The sequence below is a fragment of the Anopheles merus genome, chromosome 2R (assembly GCF_017562075.2).
Source record: "Anopheles merus strain MAF chromosome 2R, AmerM5.1, whole genome shotgun sequence".
Lineage (NCBI taxonomy): Eukaryota > Metazoa > Arthropoda > Insecta > Diptera > Culicidae > Anopheles > Anopheles merus.
Window position 1 is genome coordinate 16,475,467 of NC_054082.1, and position 18,678 is coordinate 16,494,144.

Genomic DNA, 18,678 nt, shown 5'->3' on the forward strand with positions numbered 1-18,678 from the left:
GGATCGAACCTTTACCAACGGTGACGAGCATCCTGGCCAAAGAAAGGCACGCAATGCAATCGGGCAGCCCGGTCGGTTGGCGCGCTTGGAAGTTTGGGCGTTGGGGCGTGACGGAGCGGCGCTCAGATGCAGCAATGTGCTCACCTCGCAATTAGCACACCAAGGCTATAGCCACCATCGCGATGGACGACCTCACGCCAATGGTTAATCACAAGTCGCAGCAGACTCGGGCACACTGGGCAGGGTCAACCATGGTGTACTTACATTCTTTTGTGCTATCAGTCATCGTCCCATCTCGCCGGGGTGGGTTGATTGCCATGGATCCCACCACCACACTACACTGTTTTGCTGATGATCGATGATCGCTGCTCTGAAGGTAATAGTCGGATAGGTCATTGACAAAGTGTACAAAGCGTTTGCAGAAAAAAACAGATCACAGCGAGATGCGTCGACAATCGTTTGTTGTGAGATAATTTAGTAATAGTGGATGCAATTTGCGATCATTACTGCCCACAAATTGTCTCATTTTGCACCTATTTCCAGCGGAGGACAAACTAATCAACCAGCCTCCGCCGCAATGCTTTGTGACAGTTTGAATGCTCCCAGTTGTCGGCTGATGATCAGCATTCCCCAGGGGTCAGAGTGTAAATGCCCCCCTTGGAAAGTAGATCAGTCACTAATGCAATTAAACCACTGACCGCATTCATGAGAGAAACGACCGTGGGGGCGCTAACGTTAGGCTTTGGAGTTTGAAGTTCGCCTCATACCGATAACGCCTGCAGCAGCCAAAGTGTTAGTGGTCGACTGATTTCACCCACATTTCACAGACTCGGATTCATTCACTGATCTTGCCGCGTTATGCAATGCCGGCGGGGACGATTTCACGATGCCGGCCACGGTTGATAGTAGTTAGTTGTGGTTAAATTAACGCATTCCAGCGTGTCACGTGTCGATGCGTTTTCGCCTCTTGACTTGTAATGCTAGCTGACGAAGAAGCTTGATGGATGAAATTTTCTTAACACACTTACCCTGCAAAGAAAGCAATATTACACAACAGCAATGCGCCTCTGAACAGACAATGCACGGTAGCGTCCCATTTTCTTCGACCAGTAGGTCCCGCAAAAGTGTAATAAAGCTCATTTTTCTTTTCAACACCCAAAACCCGAGGATGGTTTAAAATTAAAAATGTCATCCTTCGTCCCACTTACGCCGCCCCGTTGCATATGGATAATTTGTCTTCGCATACATCAATTGAAATGCCAAAATTGGGTTGGTGCCGCGGTGTGTTTGTGTAGTGACATAATTTGTACTTGCCGTGATAACTCATTGTGCGGGTATGAAGCTTCAAGGTTCGCTCGCTTTACCCGAATCGATCACAAGTTTAAAGAGATCTTGCAGCGCGGTATGAACGATCGGTGCCCTTTTTTGCATGTCATCTTCATTTGTTGATCGGGTGCAATGATTGGTGGCACTGTAAATTAACTGTTTTTTTGACAGCATCTTTTCGCTTGCAAAGCGAATGCGGCAACAGCAATTGCATCGCACCGGTGCAGTTCAAGGATAACGTGAGCAATTTCTTGGCAGGAGCTGGCTATAGGAGCGAGGGACGACCCCCTTCTCTTCTACCAGCATACTCACCGGTGTTCTCGATCAAACTGCACCTTAAATGCCGTTGCACTCGTTTTGTTTTGTCACCCCGCTTAGCATATGATCGTGATCGGTTGAAGAATGTTTCAAACATTGAAGTTGGAAGTGTATTAAGCATTACAGAAAATACATTAATCTACCTAGCAAATAACTTCTTCGCCCTTATATCCAGCGTGTTGTGTGTTGCGATTAAATGCACACCGATAAACGACGTGAGCCTCGGCACGTAGTCCACCTGCTCATTCAACCATACCCGCACACTGCGCACTGATCGTTCAAACCTTACACCCTTGCTTACCATCACCAGGGGAGTACCGAAAATCCTCTCAATACAAACCAAATCAGAACAAAAAGTCACTCTTACTAGCTTTGTTTATATCAGTGAAACACCCCGAATGCTGGGGCGTTTGCTGGTTGCAGCGCGTAAAACAAAACGCACAAACCCGTTCTCTTTTCATGTTCACTGTCAGTGCGGTTTTTGTTTTTGGGGTACCAGCCGTACCTCCTCCAGCGACCTCCATTTTCAATCAGGCTTTGGTCATATTGTTATCGGCACCAAGAGCCACGAACTACGGGGGCTTTTGGTGGAATTTCAGAACTGCTGCACCCCCATGTAAACACTGGTCGTGTGTAATCGTACTTTTTTTCAAGGACAGATCTTTTACTTTCGCTTGTCGCATTGCATTCATTAATGTTTCCCAGACATGATGGGAGTCTTATGATACAGATGAGATAAGAAGCTTACTACGGTAGGATCTTCAATCGAGTTCACACATCAGGAATTGAATCAGGACAATCGGTAAGTAGAGTGTGTTACGATGCTAATATTAATTGTGTCAAGGCTGCTGTTTCACTGGTATGAAAAAAACGTGAACCCGCTCGAGTCCAATAGCCGTAAACCGAGACCGGTTCCTTGCGGTTCCATCGGAAAAGGAGAGTCGTCGATGATTTTCAATCTCGCAACGGGCTTTTTTTTCTTTCTAAACGACTAGACGACGAACGGTTTTAGCAAAAAAATAACGCATACACACATTTTGCGAAATACGAAATACGACCCCAAAAATGTTTTCAAAACGAAAAAAAACCATCCGATCATCAACAACAAACCGAGAGACATCTACTAATATTGCGAGGAAATGCATCTCTTTATAATCCGATGCTGTGCTGAATTTCGCCATTCGCTCTAATGATCTCATTTTAGCGAGGCGCGACTTGTGTCACAACAGGATCTATAAATTCCCCGCCTATCAAATCACTCTCAATAGAGATTCCCCCGGTGGAGAGTCTTTTGCTGCTTTCCTTTGGTTTGAAATATATGCTAAACTACACAGAACTGGACATTAGTATTCCGATCGTGCAGTGCTCAAGCGGCGAAGAATTCCAATGCGAATGGAACGTACCAAAACTGGCTCCAGAGTTTATTGACACTGTGTCGCGGTTTTTCGGGTCGGAGGGATGGTGTTTATGTCATCCATACATAAAAAAAAATCAGTAGCTGTATGATCTTGCAATGGTTAATAATGCTCACAAATAAAGCTGCACAAGAATGCACGATCAACAAGCAAGAACACGGGGACGGGGGGTCCTATGTACATTAATCGCTAAATTGCGCTCGCGCACGTATGGTGTAATCAAAGCCGGTAAAGGTTCGGAAATGATTGCGTACACACACACACACACACGGGGCTGACCACGAGAGGCCACCGAAACCGAAAGTCGCCAAACCGGATCTACCGCAATCTTTGGGGCTCGACACGACGACGTATAAGATCGGATACCGCCGGAGACTTGTCTCGTCGGCCACGGTGCGGGCGCATAGCGGGTGAAGCGACAAGCCACCACCTTCTAATCGCCATCGCTTCCCTTCCCCCGGGGGAGCGGGGTTGCCAGTGTCTGCCCAGCGTTCATTCTAGCGCTGAGAGAGAGAGAGAGAACTTGCTCCATGTAGGTCACACAACACCGGAGCGTTAAGTTATGGTTAACGTCCAGCGAACACGCACCGTCGCAATCTTGCCTTTACCGATTAGGCCATCAGGGCTTTGGCAGCACTCGACCGTACCACCGCACGTCTCGGAAGTCGCCGGCCGGGGGCTGCAACCATCCGTCCCCTGTCCCCATGCAAATGTAAAAAATCCCCCATTTAGCGTGGTTTGGCACACGCCGTCTGAACTTCACCTTCGCGGTGTGCAGCAGGTTGGTGGTACTTGGTACATGCGAAACTGTGCGCTGCGCAGAGGCGGACGTATTATGTACGATCGCTTACTATCGACGATCGCTTCCATGGGAACGACTCCCTTCGATTTGTGCACAATTAGATGCGCATCGTGGGCCGCATCGTGATACGGGGGTACAAGTGGTTGGACACGGTTGCCCGGCCCTACCATTCCCAGTACCAAACCCTTCTGCGTGCGATCGCGTTCACAAGAACCACACTTCACTGTTGTGTGCCTTTGCCTCCAAGCAGCTCCGTCCAGCAGCTCACTAAATACCGCGCAAACGATCTGTCACGATCGCGAGGACACATGGCTCCGATCGCGTTCCGATCGGATTTCGGCCGTCTCACAAATCACACTCCACGGGTGTGAGCTAGTAGCGTGCTACACAGCTGGTGGGAGCGAGAGGGTGAGTTGTTGTAGATGATGTTAGCCGCTTAGAAGTAGAAGCAGTTTTCCCTCCCCACCTGAGAGGTTAGCTTCGTGCCAGCTGTTAGACGGCATTAGTCGAATACGGTTGGGTAGATTAGTTGCTTTTCGTTTCTAGCAGTGGATGGTTGGTGGGTTTGGCTGGCTGGAGAGAAGTGAGATTTTTAATCTCGGAGCGTGGGGAACCGTCGAAGCATCGATGAGATTTGTGAGCAACTTAGAGTTGCTTAAAGTTTGCAAGGACATTTGGGCACTATTCGCTAGACAAGGAACGTAAGTGTCTTCAAGATGCACCAGGTTCATTGCATGCAGGTGATCGTTGGAAGTGAGCAAGAGCATCAACAAACAGTGCCGTAGATTAGTGCATTTCAGTGAAACAAGATATAATGAGTAATTATGTGCCCCACATAAGTGATCTTCACATTGTTAGCCTGGTTAGACCTTTGGATGTCCTTTCAAAGCTACTCTTCTACCCCGCATCAGCGTGACATACATCTGGCAAGGTCACGGTGTTAAACGTTGTCCATTTTCTAAGGGCTATTATTAAAACACAAACCTCAACAAGATTGAGTTGATGAAGTACTAATTCCTCCCAACGTTGTCCGAATATCTCCCACGTTCAGCTGACTCGTGAACCTGCATGTCTGAGTTTGCCATCGACACCCGTGTCGTGAATGATCTTCAGCAATAAGAGCGTTGTTAATTTCGATTCGATTCCCCACGTACTTGTTGTACAAATCAAACGCTCAAAGTGTTGACGTTTGACCGAAGAAAAAAAAACAATGCCCCACACGGACGTGATCCTCGATTTACCACACCTCCAAACGCGCACCGTTACCACCCCATAAAGCCAATTTTAACTGCATGTTATGAGTGGTTTTGAGCGTGCACTTGACATGGCGGCGCCTTCGAGGGCGTCCGTTTCTTTGGCGATGGACACAGTTGGAATTGTTTCCTTATTGTCTTTCCCAATCTGCACAGCGGCTGGCGGTCAATGTGAAACCCTCGCTCCCCCTCCGGGGTCTACATTCCACAAACGAACGCATCGATCATTCCATCTCTGACGTTTGTGAGGGCTTTTCGCAATAATTTAGCGGGTTTTTTGTGTGTGTGCGCGCAATGATGCACAGATGGCATAAGAAAAGACCTTCAGCGATCTCGGATTCTGAATTCGTGCATCCTCTCTCTCTCTCTTATAACATTCGATTCATTGATGCTGAGAAGACATTAGAAAAAAGGCTTTAAGGCATCAAAACGACCGTCACCACCTGCACCTGCATCACATTCGCGATCATCTGCCTTGCATTAAGATATCACTTCGATCTTCTCGATCTTCACATCTAATCATTCCCACAGATGGTACGACGAACGGTTGGCACGCGGCTGCCAATGCTGATGGCGTTTTTGCTGACGGCTTCTCCTCCCACCGACGCGCAACAGTTCCCCGTCTTCGAGACGCTGTTCGATGAGGTGAGCCTGCTGGTGCGCACCGGCCCGAACGCTTCCGTGCCAATACCGGAGGCGAAGCGGATCCGCGACGAGTACGATTTCGTCGTGATTGGGGCCGGCTCGGGCGGTTCGGTGATGGCCAACCGGTTAAGCGAAGTGCGCGACTGGAGCGTCCTGCTGCTCGAGGTGGGCAAGGAGGAGAACCTGATCTCGAACGTTCCCCTCACAGCCGGACTCACCACGGCCACGGGTGAGTGTGTGGAGGTGGGGGCGATAAGGAAGCAGGAAGCTCCCATGCCTATCTGACATTCCCCTTTCTCTGGCGCAGGTTACAGCTGGGGCTACCGGTCCGATCCGATGCGCAATGCTTGCCGGGGGCTAGAGCAGGGCGTCTGTTACTGGCCGAAAGGGCGTGGGTTGGGTGGGACGAGCCTGATCAACTTCCTGCTGTACGGTCGCGGCCACCAGCGCGACTACGACGATTGGGAGCGGGCGGGCAACTACGGCTGGGGCTACCGGGACGTCCGGAGGTACTTCGAGAAGGCGGAGCAGATCAAGGGCCAGCCGTACAACCGGCACGGCTACCTGCACATTGAGGAAAGCTCGTTCGAAACGCCAATGCTGGGCAGGTACATCGAGGCCGGCAAGCGGTTCGGCTACCGGCACATCGATCCGAACGATCCGGTCCAGCTCGGGTTCTACAAGGCGCAGGCCACGATGGTGAACGGGGAGCGATGCAGTGCGGCCCGGGCCTACCTCAAACCGGTCGCCGATCGGCCCAACCTGGACATATCGACCCGCTCCTGGGCCACCCGGATTTTGATCGATCCCGTCACGAAAGCGGCATTCGGCGTGGAGTTCACCAAGAACAAGCGCCTGCACACGGTGCGCGTGCGCAAGGAAGTGATACTGGCGGCGGGCGCGATCGCGTCACCCCAGCTGCTGATGCTGTCCGGCGTGGGGCCGCGGGAGCATCTGCAGCAGCTCGACATACCCGTCGTGAAGGATCTGCGCGTCGGGTACAATCTGCAGGACCACCAGACACTGTCCGGGCTGGTGTTCACCGTCAACCAGCCGGTAACGATACGGGAGCGGGACATGCGCCGACCGGCCCCTTCCTGAGCTATCTGTTCGCCCGCCGCGGTCCGTTCACCGTGCCGGGCGGGGCCGAAGGTATCGCGTTCGTGAAGACGAACAACTCGCGCTCCCCCGAGGACTACCCGGACGTGGAGCTGGTGCTCGGTACGGGTGCGGTCAACAACGATGAGTCCGGGTCGCTCCGGCACACGTTCGGGATGACGCGCGAATTCTACGACCGTTCGTTTGGGCCGGCCGGGGACAGCACGCGTTCGGCATTGCGCCGGTGCTGATGCGGCCGAAAAGTCGGGGCCGGGTGTGGCTGAAGAGCCGCAACCCGTTCCACTGGCCCCACATGGAGGGGAACTTCTTCGACCATCCGGACGATCTGGCGACGATGGTGGAGGGCATTAAGCTGGCGGTGCGCATTGGCGAGTCGGACAGCTTCGCCTCGTACGGTGCGCGGCTGCTTGGGACACCGTTCTATGGGTGTGAGGCGCATCCGTTCCGGTCGGACGACTACTGGCGCTGCTGCTTGCGGCAGGTCGGTGCCAGCATTCAGCACCAGTCCGGTACGTGCAAGATGGGCCCGGCCAGCGATCCGGACGCGGTCGTCGATCCGGAACTGCGCGTGCACGGCGTCGGCGGGTTGCGCGTGGTGGACGCTTCCATCTTCCCGGTCATACCGGCGGCCCACACGAACGGGGTCGTCATCATGGTGGGCGAGAAGGCGGCCGACATGGTGAAGGACTACTGGAACAATCACATACCGTGAGGGAGGAGGGAGGGGGAGAAAGATATGCTCTTTGCCGTTGCAAGCGGCGCCAATCAAACTAGTCACGATGGGTTACAAGTTTAATTTTATGTTTGAGGGAAATCAACGGTACAATTTAGCATTAAGAAAATAAGAAATAAAATAAAGTTTAAATTAATAATTATAAAATTATATGTGATCGAAATTTATCATTTTATAATTATGCTCAAGCCAAACAAATGAAAAAAATCAAACGAGTAGATTCTCTTTGGGATTTGAACCCAGGTCCGATGTGTTGTTAGGTTGAACGATTGCAACCATCTCTTTAATTGGATCTTAGTAGCGGAAACTTCTTTTTCCGCCCACATGCAGTGCAAGGGATTGAAAAAGAATGAGTTTTTGTGTTCAAAATTAAGAACAGTAATCAAAAGGTCAAAAAGTAAAGCACAAACACAATTCAAGCACAAATACACACTTATACATGCCCAATGAAATCGTCGTTTTCTTCTTGGTGTTCTTGATTCAACGACCTACGTCGGCAGGCTAGACACACACAGGATTGCTAAACTTGCTACCATGAAGTATAAAAAAGAGTCTAATATGTGGTTTAGATGGGAATCGAACCCGTCCGACGAACGTTGCAACATTAGACCGCTCGCTTTTATTGCCACGCTAGCGCAGCATATGACATAAGGGTTAACAATCTAAGCTTGCCGCGAAACCTTACAACAGTCGCACGCTCAACGGTGATCATACGATAATTGCATCGTCGCAGGCAATTTTTATATGATTTTTTTATCTTTTTTTCTGAGATGCGTATTTAAATAACCAGTAAATTCTTGAACAATTAAAATACTTACCAAAAAGTACATCTTTTTCTCATTTTCTCAAACACACAACTTGTAGCACGCCGCTGTCGATTAGGTGAAGAATGAAAAAAACAGTTTTTCATCTATTTTCGCTTTTCTTCGCTTAGCTTCGTTAGTTAAATATAAATACCACTTGGAGTTTTTTGCCTTTCTTCCATCTCGCCCTTTCTCGCTTGCTTCTGATTCGCTCGCGTGCGAATGTGAGGCTGAATTTCATCCAACCCATGCGCGTAATGGATTACCATCGTTTTGTGATCATCTGCTGCTAAACGCTACACGCCTCTTACATATTAGCATTTATAAATATGATTGAGATTGTTCTGGCCAATAACGCTCACACACACACATATGATAAGCTCAAACATAAACTCGAACTTAAAAACTACACACTCGTCCCACCATCCTCTGAGAGCGAATAAGAATGTTTTCAGCATTTACGATTTAGCGTACCCTTAGTACGCTTCATCGGTGTGTCAAAAAGGATCGCATCACCTTGTTAGGCAAAAAGTAATAAGTTAACTGGTTTCCGATTCCGATTGATAAACGCAAAAGAATCTTACAGTTGGCAGCTTTGAGATACTGTGCGCGAATTCTAACAACTGCTACGCTTAGATCAGCAAACAAAAAGTCAAAGATGCCGCTCTTTACTACTCCTCTTAGATGGAAAGATGATAATCACAATAATTAAATGTCGATAACGAAACAATGCTTCCTCAATTTGGCGTATATGTATGTGTGTGTGTGTTCATGTCCTTATGCTTGATTGTTGCTGTTTTTCTCCCTTTCCCGTTCACTGAGAATATACGTTCTCTCTTACGTATCTTATCACTGTCTATCGATTCCATCGAGTAACTACACTAAACGAGCACATACAGAACGTGGCAAACCGAAGCCTAACACTGGCAATATAAGCCTTCCCTTATCCTTCTTCTTAGTCGGCAAACGCCGATGACCCCCGTCCCCGGTCGACCTACACACACACTAATGCAGCAAAAGCTTTCCTACTTAATATGCTTATATCTCACGATTAACTGATTGCTTATTGAAATAGTGGCTTAGCACTGTTATATTGATTGACCCACTGTCCTTCGTCTTTCCGCTTCCATTTGTGTCAGTATTACGGGTCAGAGTACACACAGTCTAATGTTTAGATTTGCAAACGTTTCACCTGCGTACGAGTAACGCAGCCTATGGTCCTACACATATGTACGACAACTAATTATGGATGAAATGAAAAGCGAAACGATGGTCTCACGTTTAGTGCCCAGCCAGTTTGGCAATAAATTAAAAAACAAATTATCGATCTTTTCCTCCCTGTGGCACTCAGGAAAAGATTTCCACAATGAAGATGATGTGGGATGAGAACTTCTTAACGTTAACGTAACTTAAGCTAGCAGCTCGACTCGAATCAACTGATCGCCGGTACCGCTTCCACACTGTGCATAATCGACTGGGACGACTGGCGCCATTTCCGTCCTATTTGTGGCGTTTTTGTGGTTCGTAGCGAACGACGAGCCCCCATCGCAAAGCGCACCGGACCTTACCCCGGTATCCGGTTCACTTCTGCACCGTCAGCGGTAGTGTCGGGACGCGTTTACTGCTGTAGAAATGGGACCGCAGCGATTCGTTCTCCGGGTTAGCCATAACCGAGTCGATGAACGCGCTCGTTTCCTCCTGCAGCTGGGCCAGCCGCACCTGCAGCTCCTGGTTGCGCCGGATCAGCTTGACCGTTTTCAGCGCGATATCAAACAGACCCTTGTGATTGCGCGGATGGTGCGGTACGTTCTGGTGGTGGTGATGCAGCGGATGATGCGACTGGTACGACCGGGAGCCGGAAAGGGCACCGCCCCCGTGCGCCGACGATACGCTACTATCCTCGCGGAAACCATCATCGTCGAAGTCGGACATGCTGTACGAGTTGCACCTAAAACGGGTAAAGTGGAAAAATGGGGGAAAATTACTTCTCTGCCACTTTTGCGTCTTATCGCACCCTTCTTCCCAGCCCCACACCCTTACCGACAGCTGATGATGCTTCCCAGGGGTGAAAAGTCAAAGTTTCGATCGTCCATCGAGCTGGAACATCCGCTCGACGAAACGCTCATCGACCGGCGGCTGCGCAACCGTGGCCCGGACGTGCTGCCGTCCTCCGTCGTGTCGATGCTGTCCAGCTGGTCGCTGCATTCGGGGCTGGTGTCACAGCCGATCCCTGTGCTGTGGTTGCTGCTGGTCGTGCTGCTGCTGCTGCTGCTGCTGCCACCGCCACCGCCGCTACTGCATCCGTACTCCAGCGAGGAAAAGGTGGACGAGTTGGTCGTATCGTCCATCGGCGGTTCCGTGATGCGACAAACCACTGCCGAACCGGTCCGGAGGCTGCTACACCTATCGTAGGGCGTTCGGCACCGGCCGGTGGATGATTTGTAGGATGATTGCTTTTGAATTTTACCAACTGTAAAGAAAGAGGACATAATATTTCATGAAAATTAGATCAGATAAACGCAAATAAGCCCAACAAAGACAATATTACGTTCAATAACCAGTCCATGGCAACTGGACATGTTTGGGTTTGGGGCTGTTAACAATGTAGCAAGCAAACACTCCATATAACCTGACACGATTTGCACGTTGTCGTAACGCCTCAGTGGTAAACGTCTTTCCCCCTTTTGTTTTCCCTCCATCCTGCACACTTGAGCCGTTGGTCTGACGGCGTGAGCTAACAGCCCTCTCTCCCCCTTCACAACGTAAAAAAAAACAAAAAAAAACACACACAAATGCATACACAATCGTTCGCTCAGTTTCAAACGGTATAGAAACTGTTCTGCATTGAGCATTCGGAACAACCGCCGTGGTTCCATAAAGCAGCAACAACAACAACAACAAAAACGTTGTTCAGTACGCGATTTAAATAAATACCACCACACCTCTTGCGCGCGCGCGCGCACACACACGTCTCGGGACTCGGCCGTGTGCTGAAGCGTATCGTCGACGGGTCGCGTCCGGTCGTAATAAATGCCACACCGTTGACAGAGGAGGCAGCGGCCAGGGCTTGCCAAGCGGGGAGACACTTCACACCCTCGCGCTACTGACGCGAAGATCACGTTCTGGGCCACTGGAGTGTGTGCTGTAGCAAATGTTTTACACCAACGGATTCCGCCCGACGGAAAGGGGTACGTATGGCATACGGGATTTTTAGTCGAACCGGCGGCCCCCTGTTGCCAGCATCCCCTAGACATGTGTGTGTGCACAATGTGAAGTACCCTAGACCATCGTCTCGCTCCTGAAACGGGTTTAAAGCTTTGGTGGAACAAATGAAGCATTTTGAAGGGAATTATTTAAACGGGAACGCGTTCAAATCATCACTTGAAAGCTTCATTGTCCTACACTCCTACAATTCCCGACTCGATTGATCTCGATCGGCCGTTCAACCCGACAGTAACTCCTGCGCTAATGGTTGAACATTCCACCACGGAACGGTATCTCATCCCGCTTAATCAGCACCGCGCGGAAGGAAAGTGCTTTCATCCAACCAACCCCCAACCTGCCCCGTAAGCCGTACACCTTTTAGCTGGCAACGCACAACTGACGGCACGACCCACATGGCATGGCCCGCACGTCGCAAGCCAAAGGGCACAACAGCCGCGGCGGCGTACGAACGAGAACCGACCATCCGGCGCACAACGTGCTGTAGGTCGCGTTGCAACACGTTTTCACACTCGCGCTTCGGACGAACCAGCGCTGGGGCCACGTGGATGCGACCGATGTCGTCGGAGAGAACCGAGACAGAGAGAGAGAGAGAGAGAGAGAGAGAGAGAGAGAGAGAGAGAGCCTCAGCCCGCCACAAGCGAACTGTACGTGTCACTCGAATGTACGAGAGCAGGAAGTCACACACTTACCCAGAGGGGGGTGCATTTATGTCTGGACCGTAATAAAGCACCTCCACTGCCCGGCTGGATGGGGCTGTAGAGAGAGAACTCGCGGGCGGACACAAACACACATACATACACACATGTGCGGGCACACCCAGGACGCGCTGCAACCACGTGCTTCCGGGCGCGAAGCACGCGTGAGGTGCACGCTAACACTTTCGCATGAGTACGCCCCGTGGCCGGGTACGGTTAAACAACGCGCTCGGTAGCCCGGAAATGCAAACGCTAATACGCGTCCCTAAGTCCAAGTGTTAACGCATGCATCATCCTCCTCCTCCTGCCTTTGAATGCTTTACCCGCGCGGGTTCTAACAATCGGGGAAGAGGTTTGATGTAGTAACGCAATCGGAAAGATCTGTCCGTTTCTTTGTTTTATCGCGAGCACATGTTTCCACTCTTCGCTGTGCTAAAACAGATACTGATACATTATTTATTTTGAAGGTTAGTTTACTTCTGTCCACCTCGCATCCCATGAATCTCGGGGTTCGTGTCAGCATCTCGCAACATTCATGCGTTCTCTCTCTCTCTCTCTCTAGTTCGCTTTATTCACGCGGCCTTAGCTTGAGCTAGCTTCAGGTCACGTGTCCGCTTTGTTCGGTGCCATGCTGCGGTACTTTTCTCTGAGTCGCACATCACATCTGGCCAGCTGACCAAGACAAATGCTCCCCCACTCGGCGTTCAAGGGAACGCGGTTATCAAGGGGAAGTAGTGGGAAAAGGGAAAGCAGAAGAAGATAGAGGCGGTCGAGGTGTTTTGGCGAGTGAATCTCGTCCAGGTGAGTCAATGTGTTTGTTTTAGTTGTTTAGCAGGGATGTGAGATTCGGCGGAAGCCAATGTCTGCCATCTAGTTGTAGCCTTGTGGTAGACGTATACTTATACCTACAAAGCCTGGCGTGATTCGTGTTCCTCTTGATTAGATGAATCCAAAGAAGTAGAAGCAGAAGCATAAGACCTCAAAACATCAAATCTCAGCCATCCAGTAGTCGGCGATCTCAAGAAGTAGGAGTTGGAACTTGATCTATAGTCTTAGGATCTTTTCACGTATCCAGTTCTATCTCTAGGGACCCCATGAAGCTCAACCTAACACACATGTTGTCACCTTCCCCTTCTACTCCTCTATGACAACTCTTCACACTCTTCTGCATAACTCATAAACATATCTCCAACTGTGCACCTTTCACAACTTTTACACGTGCGAATGACGTTGCATTGACGTCATTCCAGGACTGGCTCACAGAAGAAGAAAAAAAAGGCGTCAGAGTCTCCCTCTCCCAATGGAAGTGACCTCTTGCAAGATGTGGTACGCGCATTAACGCCAGGACGGGAGGGCGCCGGAAATCTACTCTCCCCCAGCAGTATCACACAATCGTTTGTGCAGTTTAAAAACCACACAACCACGGTTGTATGTGCCCTCACGTGTGCGGGCAAGTGATCGGATCTTGACCGGTGGCGCTGTACCCAGCGAGAGTTTGGGGCACACAGAGACAGTACGACATCCTAAGCTGAATGGAGTAAGCAACCAACAGATTTAGAAAGTGTCCAAAAAAACAACACAAAAAGTCTTTTTGGCTTGGCCAGTCATTTGATAGACATAATCCCTCCGCGAGTTCACGTTCGAGGACTATTGGTGGAGGTATTTGGGATTAAATAGCCAAACGCGAGTATCAGGAAAACTGGAAAAGAAGCAATCGAAACCAATTGAATTATGTTTACATAAGCCGGCCAATGCAAGGCGTTTCCTCGAACTCCTCTCCCAAAGGCACCAGACATCCAGACCATTTCCGACGCCGACAATCGACCCGGCACAGAGAACTTTTACTTTCATATTCTCTCCCCCCAACGGAGCTGCTGTAGCGGATGAATTCTCTCCCTCCCTCAGGGAGGTCCCAATGGTTCCAATGAAAACCTTCGAACCAAAGTGTTTGTGTTTGCGCGAGCGTTTACTTTCCTGCCGCTATTTGTTTGCTCCGTCCCCGTCCCCGTCAGTTTCGTCTCGGGTCGCCCGCCCCCGATGTGCGCGCAAGCGGCAGGAAACGCACTCAGTGTGACGCGAGCGGCACGTTGATTACCCGGCAGTTCGCCGCACAGCTCGAGCCGCATGGTTGGCGTGCGCGCCCCAAACACACCACCATACACCACACTTGCCAATAACACGTGACGGGTGCGCCATTGAAACGACGCGGTGCGCGCGGTCAACACAATCATCAGCTGCACAGCGTTTAGCCGTCACTAGGCTAAACACAGATCACACCCCGCCTTTCGCCTTCTCGTATTTGCACCCCACTCCCTTTCCAAGTGGCCCACGGAATAGCGATCACGGTCTAGTGTTGTTGAGAAAAGGAGGGCATGTATATAGTAGCCAGCCAGCCAAGTCAGCCCTTTATGGCTACTGACTCTCGGGGCAACGATATATTCACTTTAAGCGCGTTAGATCATCTCCCCGCCCGAGCTGTTCTGTAGCCGGGCACAGCAAGAGAATGCCCGTTGCGAGATATCAAGACCAGAGCTCTCGAGATCAAGAGCGCCCCACTCATTTCGTTAGCCGTTTGACGACTCATCACTCGCCTTGCCAAAGCAAGCCTCGCACAGCACGACCTACCGCAACTGCGAAGTGGAAGAGGATCGGGCCCGCTCTCTATAGCAACCACTACCGGGGCTCACTCCATATTAGAGCGTCTGTGTCATTTGCACTATTATCTCGACGGATCTTTGGACACTCAGGCGTAGCCCCCACGTGCTCGCGGGCGTTCGATCGCTGCTGGTTAGGATCGGAGTCACGTGGAGACGGCACCATGTTACTTATCGCAATTAGAAGCGCAAACAGCTTGCGCAAGCAGCAACCCTTACCATAGTTTATCACGGAGAAGTTAGACACGGTCGAAAGTATGCCACCGACACCTGGGACGGCCTGGGTTTGCAGCGGCGGTGGTTGGCCCGAGTTCGGCCCGGGCGACAGTGGCGGGGCCGGCGATTCCGGCCGCGAATCCGCTGGCGATGGTGGTTCCGCTAGCAACCGGTCGACTCTACTACACGTCTCCTCACCGGCGGACGGTGCTGTCGTCGTCACGGACAGTGGCATTGTCGGGACAGGGCTAGGGCAACCTAATGTGCCGCAACCGGGACGAGGGATGCTCTGCAATGTAAAGAACGAAAAGACAGTTAGGAAAAAAGTGAAAAATTATGCAACGTTCGAAGCAACAGCACCTCCCTACTACTCCACCAAAACCAAAGGCCTGCCTCGTTAGACTTACTTATCAACAGTTACGCGTGTTAAACACAATTTGTTTTTGTTTCAGCGATGTTGTTTAAAATATGTTTTCAAAAACAAACAAAACACAAAACAAAGGAAAACAAACCCCTGATAGCTTTCTTTTGGTAGCCTTTTGACATGAAAAGTGGCACATAAAAATAGAGCAATAAATCGGAAGCAAAACACCGCCGACTGCTTTATCAGCGTTTCTCGAGCGGGGAGTTTTTTGGTGGACCCGCGCACTAAACAGGCGCATGTGTCAAAATAGTGCCACTGTGACAGCTGACGAGATGAAGAACACCTAAGTAGGCATCGACATCAGGCAGCAGTGCTGAAGTTAGGGGTGCCAGATAATGGGACAATGAACGAGAGAGAAGATCTACAGTACCATTGCAAAAGGAAAGGAATTGAATCATTCCACAAAGGCTACTGATACTGTGTGCCGGTTCTTGGGCAAGTAAAAGTGCACGAAAAAAAAGGACACCCATTAGCAACCCCAAGCCCCAGGGACACAATCAATCGCTGGCATCCCCTGAAGACCTCGGACGATGGTTGTTGCCGGCGACCCGTACCCCAGGGGTTTGTTTGTTACTTGGAGGTTATTTTAAACCGCCGTTAATTTTCTTCCTTTTGTTTTTTTTTTTTTGTCAGTGCGAAGGTAATGATAACGGTGGCTGCAACGCCATTCGGACCAGTCTACCGGAACAGTATAACTTATCCGGTTCGGGGCTTTGCCAACGATGTATGTATCTCCTGCTTGCTTCTATGACCTGTCGCGGTTAAGTGCGTGCAATTTCTAACTTTTAAGTGCGGAAAGTCTACTGAATCCACTTCCGTTTTGTGCGGTCCGTTACACCTCAATCCCCCCTCCCCTCCACACTCCGTTCCTTCTTCCTTTTGGTTACACTTACCTTGCGAGTTGTGTGACTGCCGCCGAGTTTGGTGTCTGGGGGATACGCCTTTTCGAAGAAGCGAAAATTGCTACCTTTTCGGGGAAATCCAACCTCAACCTCTGCGTCGCGCGAGATTAACAACCTTCGCCAGATGGAAGATTATAGCCGCACAAACGCACACACACACACACACAAATCCGCACGCAAGTCGTCGTAGTCACACGCTTTTCCAACGATGCTAAGGGCACTGCTGCTCGAGCTGCTTGCCGTCTCAAGTCGCCAAAGCGCAGAAAATAAACACCACAACCCCTCCCGTAAAACCCGTAAACACTCCACAGGCACGCACACACACAGGCCACTGCAACAACACAACGTTGCCCCTTTATGCGAACGATGGATGGGGTGCACAAAATTCTCGGAACTAAAAACGCACACTTTTCGCAAATGGCCGCACCGAAACGCGCAACCACCAGAAGGAGGGAGCGAGAGGACAGAGGAACACGATACACAATGCTCTTTCCTGGTTTTTTTTTTATGAGGGGAGCGTTTTTTTTTACACCATTTCGATGAACGTGGTGCGATTTATTCTTTTCTTTTCCCTGTCGCGTTTTGAACCACGCTCGCACACTGCGGCTCGCACTCTATTCACGTGTTCGGTGGTGGTGTCGCATGAAATGTGCAGACAGCGGGGTGGGACACAACCGCAACAATTGGGGGACGCTTCCCGCCTGGCCGTACCAAAACTGGAGGGGAAACAGTGTGTATGTGCGGGTTATTTTGTGTTATTATTTATTGCTTGCTTGCGCCACACTTTGCACACTTCCTTCGAGCGGCAGAAGGAGATACACAAACACTCGCACACTATGCTCTCTTCCACGGTGAAAAAAACCCCACTTCACACAATTCACTGGATGAAATTACTGCACTCTTGGAATTAGTCACCCTTCCAAAAAAAAATGCGCTCACACACACACAACACTACACCAAAAAGCACACACAGCAAGCTGCGACGGCAAAACTTCAAATGCACCGCCTAACTCCGCGCAGACAACAGACTCTTCACCTCGTTGTTGTGGTGATGGTAGTGGTGGTGGTGGTTGTTTTTTTTTTTCATGCACCTGAACCCATCCCCGTCGTTGTTCCCTTTGTTCGACACGGCGGCGGCTTGATGGGCGAATTCGGCGAAACAAAAAAGGGTGAAATTACTTCCACCGACCGTTCGTGGGGTGTGTTTGCTTTAGCAGGCCTGCCAATTGCTGTCACTTGCTTGCTCCAATATCACGCACGCAATTGACGGTCAGTATAGCGCCACACTTAAATGCCTGGCGAGTCACGATAGCTACACAACACACAACGCCTAACCGGATGGATGGGCAAGACAGGCGGATCTGACAAATGGACAGCCAGTCACCGTACACAACAGCAGTGTAGCGCTTCTCTGCATGTTCTGAACACAAAGGCAACGCATTCCTCGCATCTAATGCTGGGTTTATGGGTTTCGCTCTCTCTCTAGAGAGAGAAAAAGAGAGAGCGATCGCGTTGCGGTGGTGTACTCTCGAGAGCTTACACCGTTTCTCTCCACAAACTATCCACAGTGTTCACAGTGCGTGACGAGTACCGCTAACGCGTGAATGGTACGTTTAAATCAACGTTTTGTTTTATTTTGTTCTCTCTCTTTCTCTCACTTTAATGGACATCTGTTTCACAGAACTTACTATCATCGAAGAAAACTAAATAGTAATTAAAATTATGCACGACAGCTCACCAAAAATCGTTACTTACTGTATTTCAGCACCCTTCCTGCCTTCGATGCACTACATCCGATGGCAACATCCCTTTCGCCTTGGCAAGGGTGTCAAACACGTGCCCGTCATCGTGCATTTCAAAGGTAGGTAACACGTTTGCCTATCATAAAACCTTTCCATGTTATTTATTTGGATTTTTGAATTTTGAAATTAAATGAAAATAAAAACCAAATTAAAAAAAAGTCAAATAAATCGATTGTTTGACAACGATGCACTCTTCGCCATGAAAAGACGAGAGAGCCCCATAAAAAAAACGCGCGTGAGTAAAGTCCCGTTCCGCTCATTTCGTCAGCAAGAGACACGGCAGGCAGAACAATGGAATTGTAGCAATAAAAACAAAAAAAACTAAATCCATGTGCACTGTACACTC

At 50.0% G+C, this 18,678-nt stretch overlaps 1 protein-coding gene, 1 long non-coding RNA gene and 2 pseudogenes across 2 annotated transcripts; 3 read left to right on the top strand and 1 right to left on the bottom strand.

The window, feature by feature from the left end:
* The window catches only part of LOC121590160, a 4,863-nt pseudogene extending 2,986 nt beyond the window's left edge, over nucleotides 1-1,877 (top strand).
* Nucleotides 1,878-4,464: 2,587 nt separating this feature from the next.
* On the top strand, nucleotides 4,465-7,761 carry LOC121588707 (annotated as a pseudogene).
* Nucleotides 7,762-9,477: 1,716 nt separating this feature from the next.
* Nucleotides 9,478-17,967, bottom strand: LOC121589367 (location of vulva defective 1-like). The gene is made up of 4 exons (XM_041908226.1): nucleotides 16,522-17,967; nucleotides 15,208-15,493; nucleotides 10,455-10,884; nucleotides 9,478-10,362 (listed from the first exon to the last, which is right to left on the bottom strand). Exons 2-4 carry the CDS (start codon nucleotides 15,437-15,439, stop codon nucleotides 9,996-9,998), a joined length of 1,029 nt encoding a protein of 342 aa, XP_041764160.1. The 5' UTR covers nucleotides 15,440-15,493; nucleotides 16,522-17,967; the 3' UTR covers nucleotides 9,478-9,995.
* Nucleotides 15,731-18,600, top strand: LOC121589368. The gene is made up of 3 exons (XR_006004301.1): nucleotides 15,731-16,189; nucleotides 16,262-16,352; nucleotides 18,296-18,600. It is a non-coding gene; the product is annotated as an uncharacterized LOC121589368 (long non-coding RNA).
* The last annotated feature ends 78 nt before the right edge of the window (nucleotides 18,601-18,678 follow it).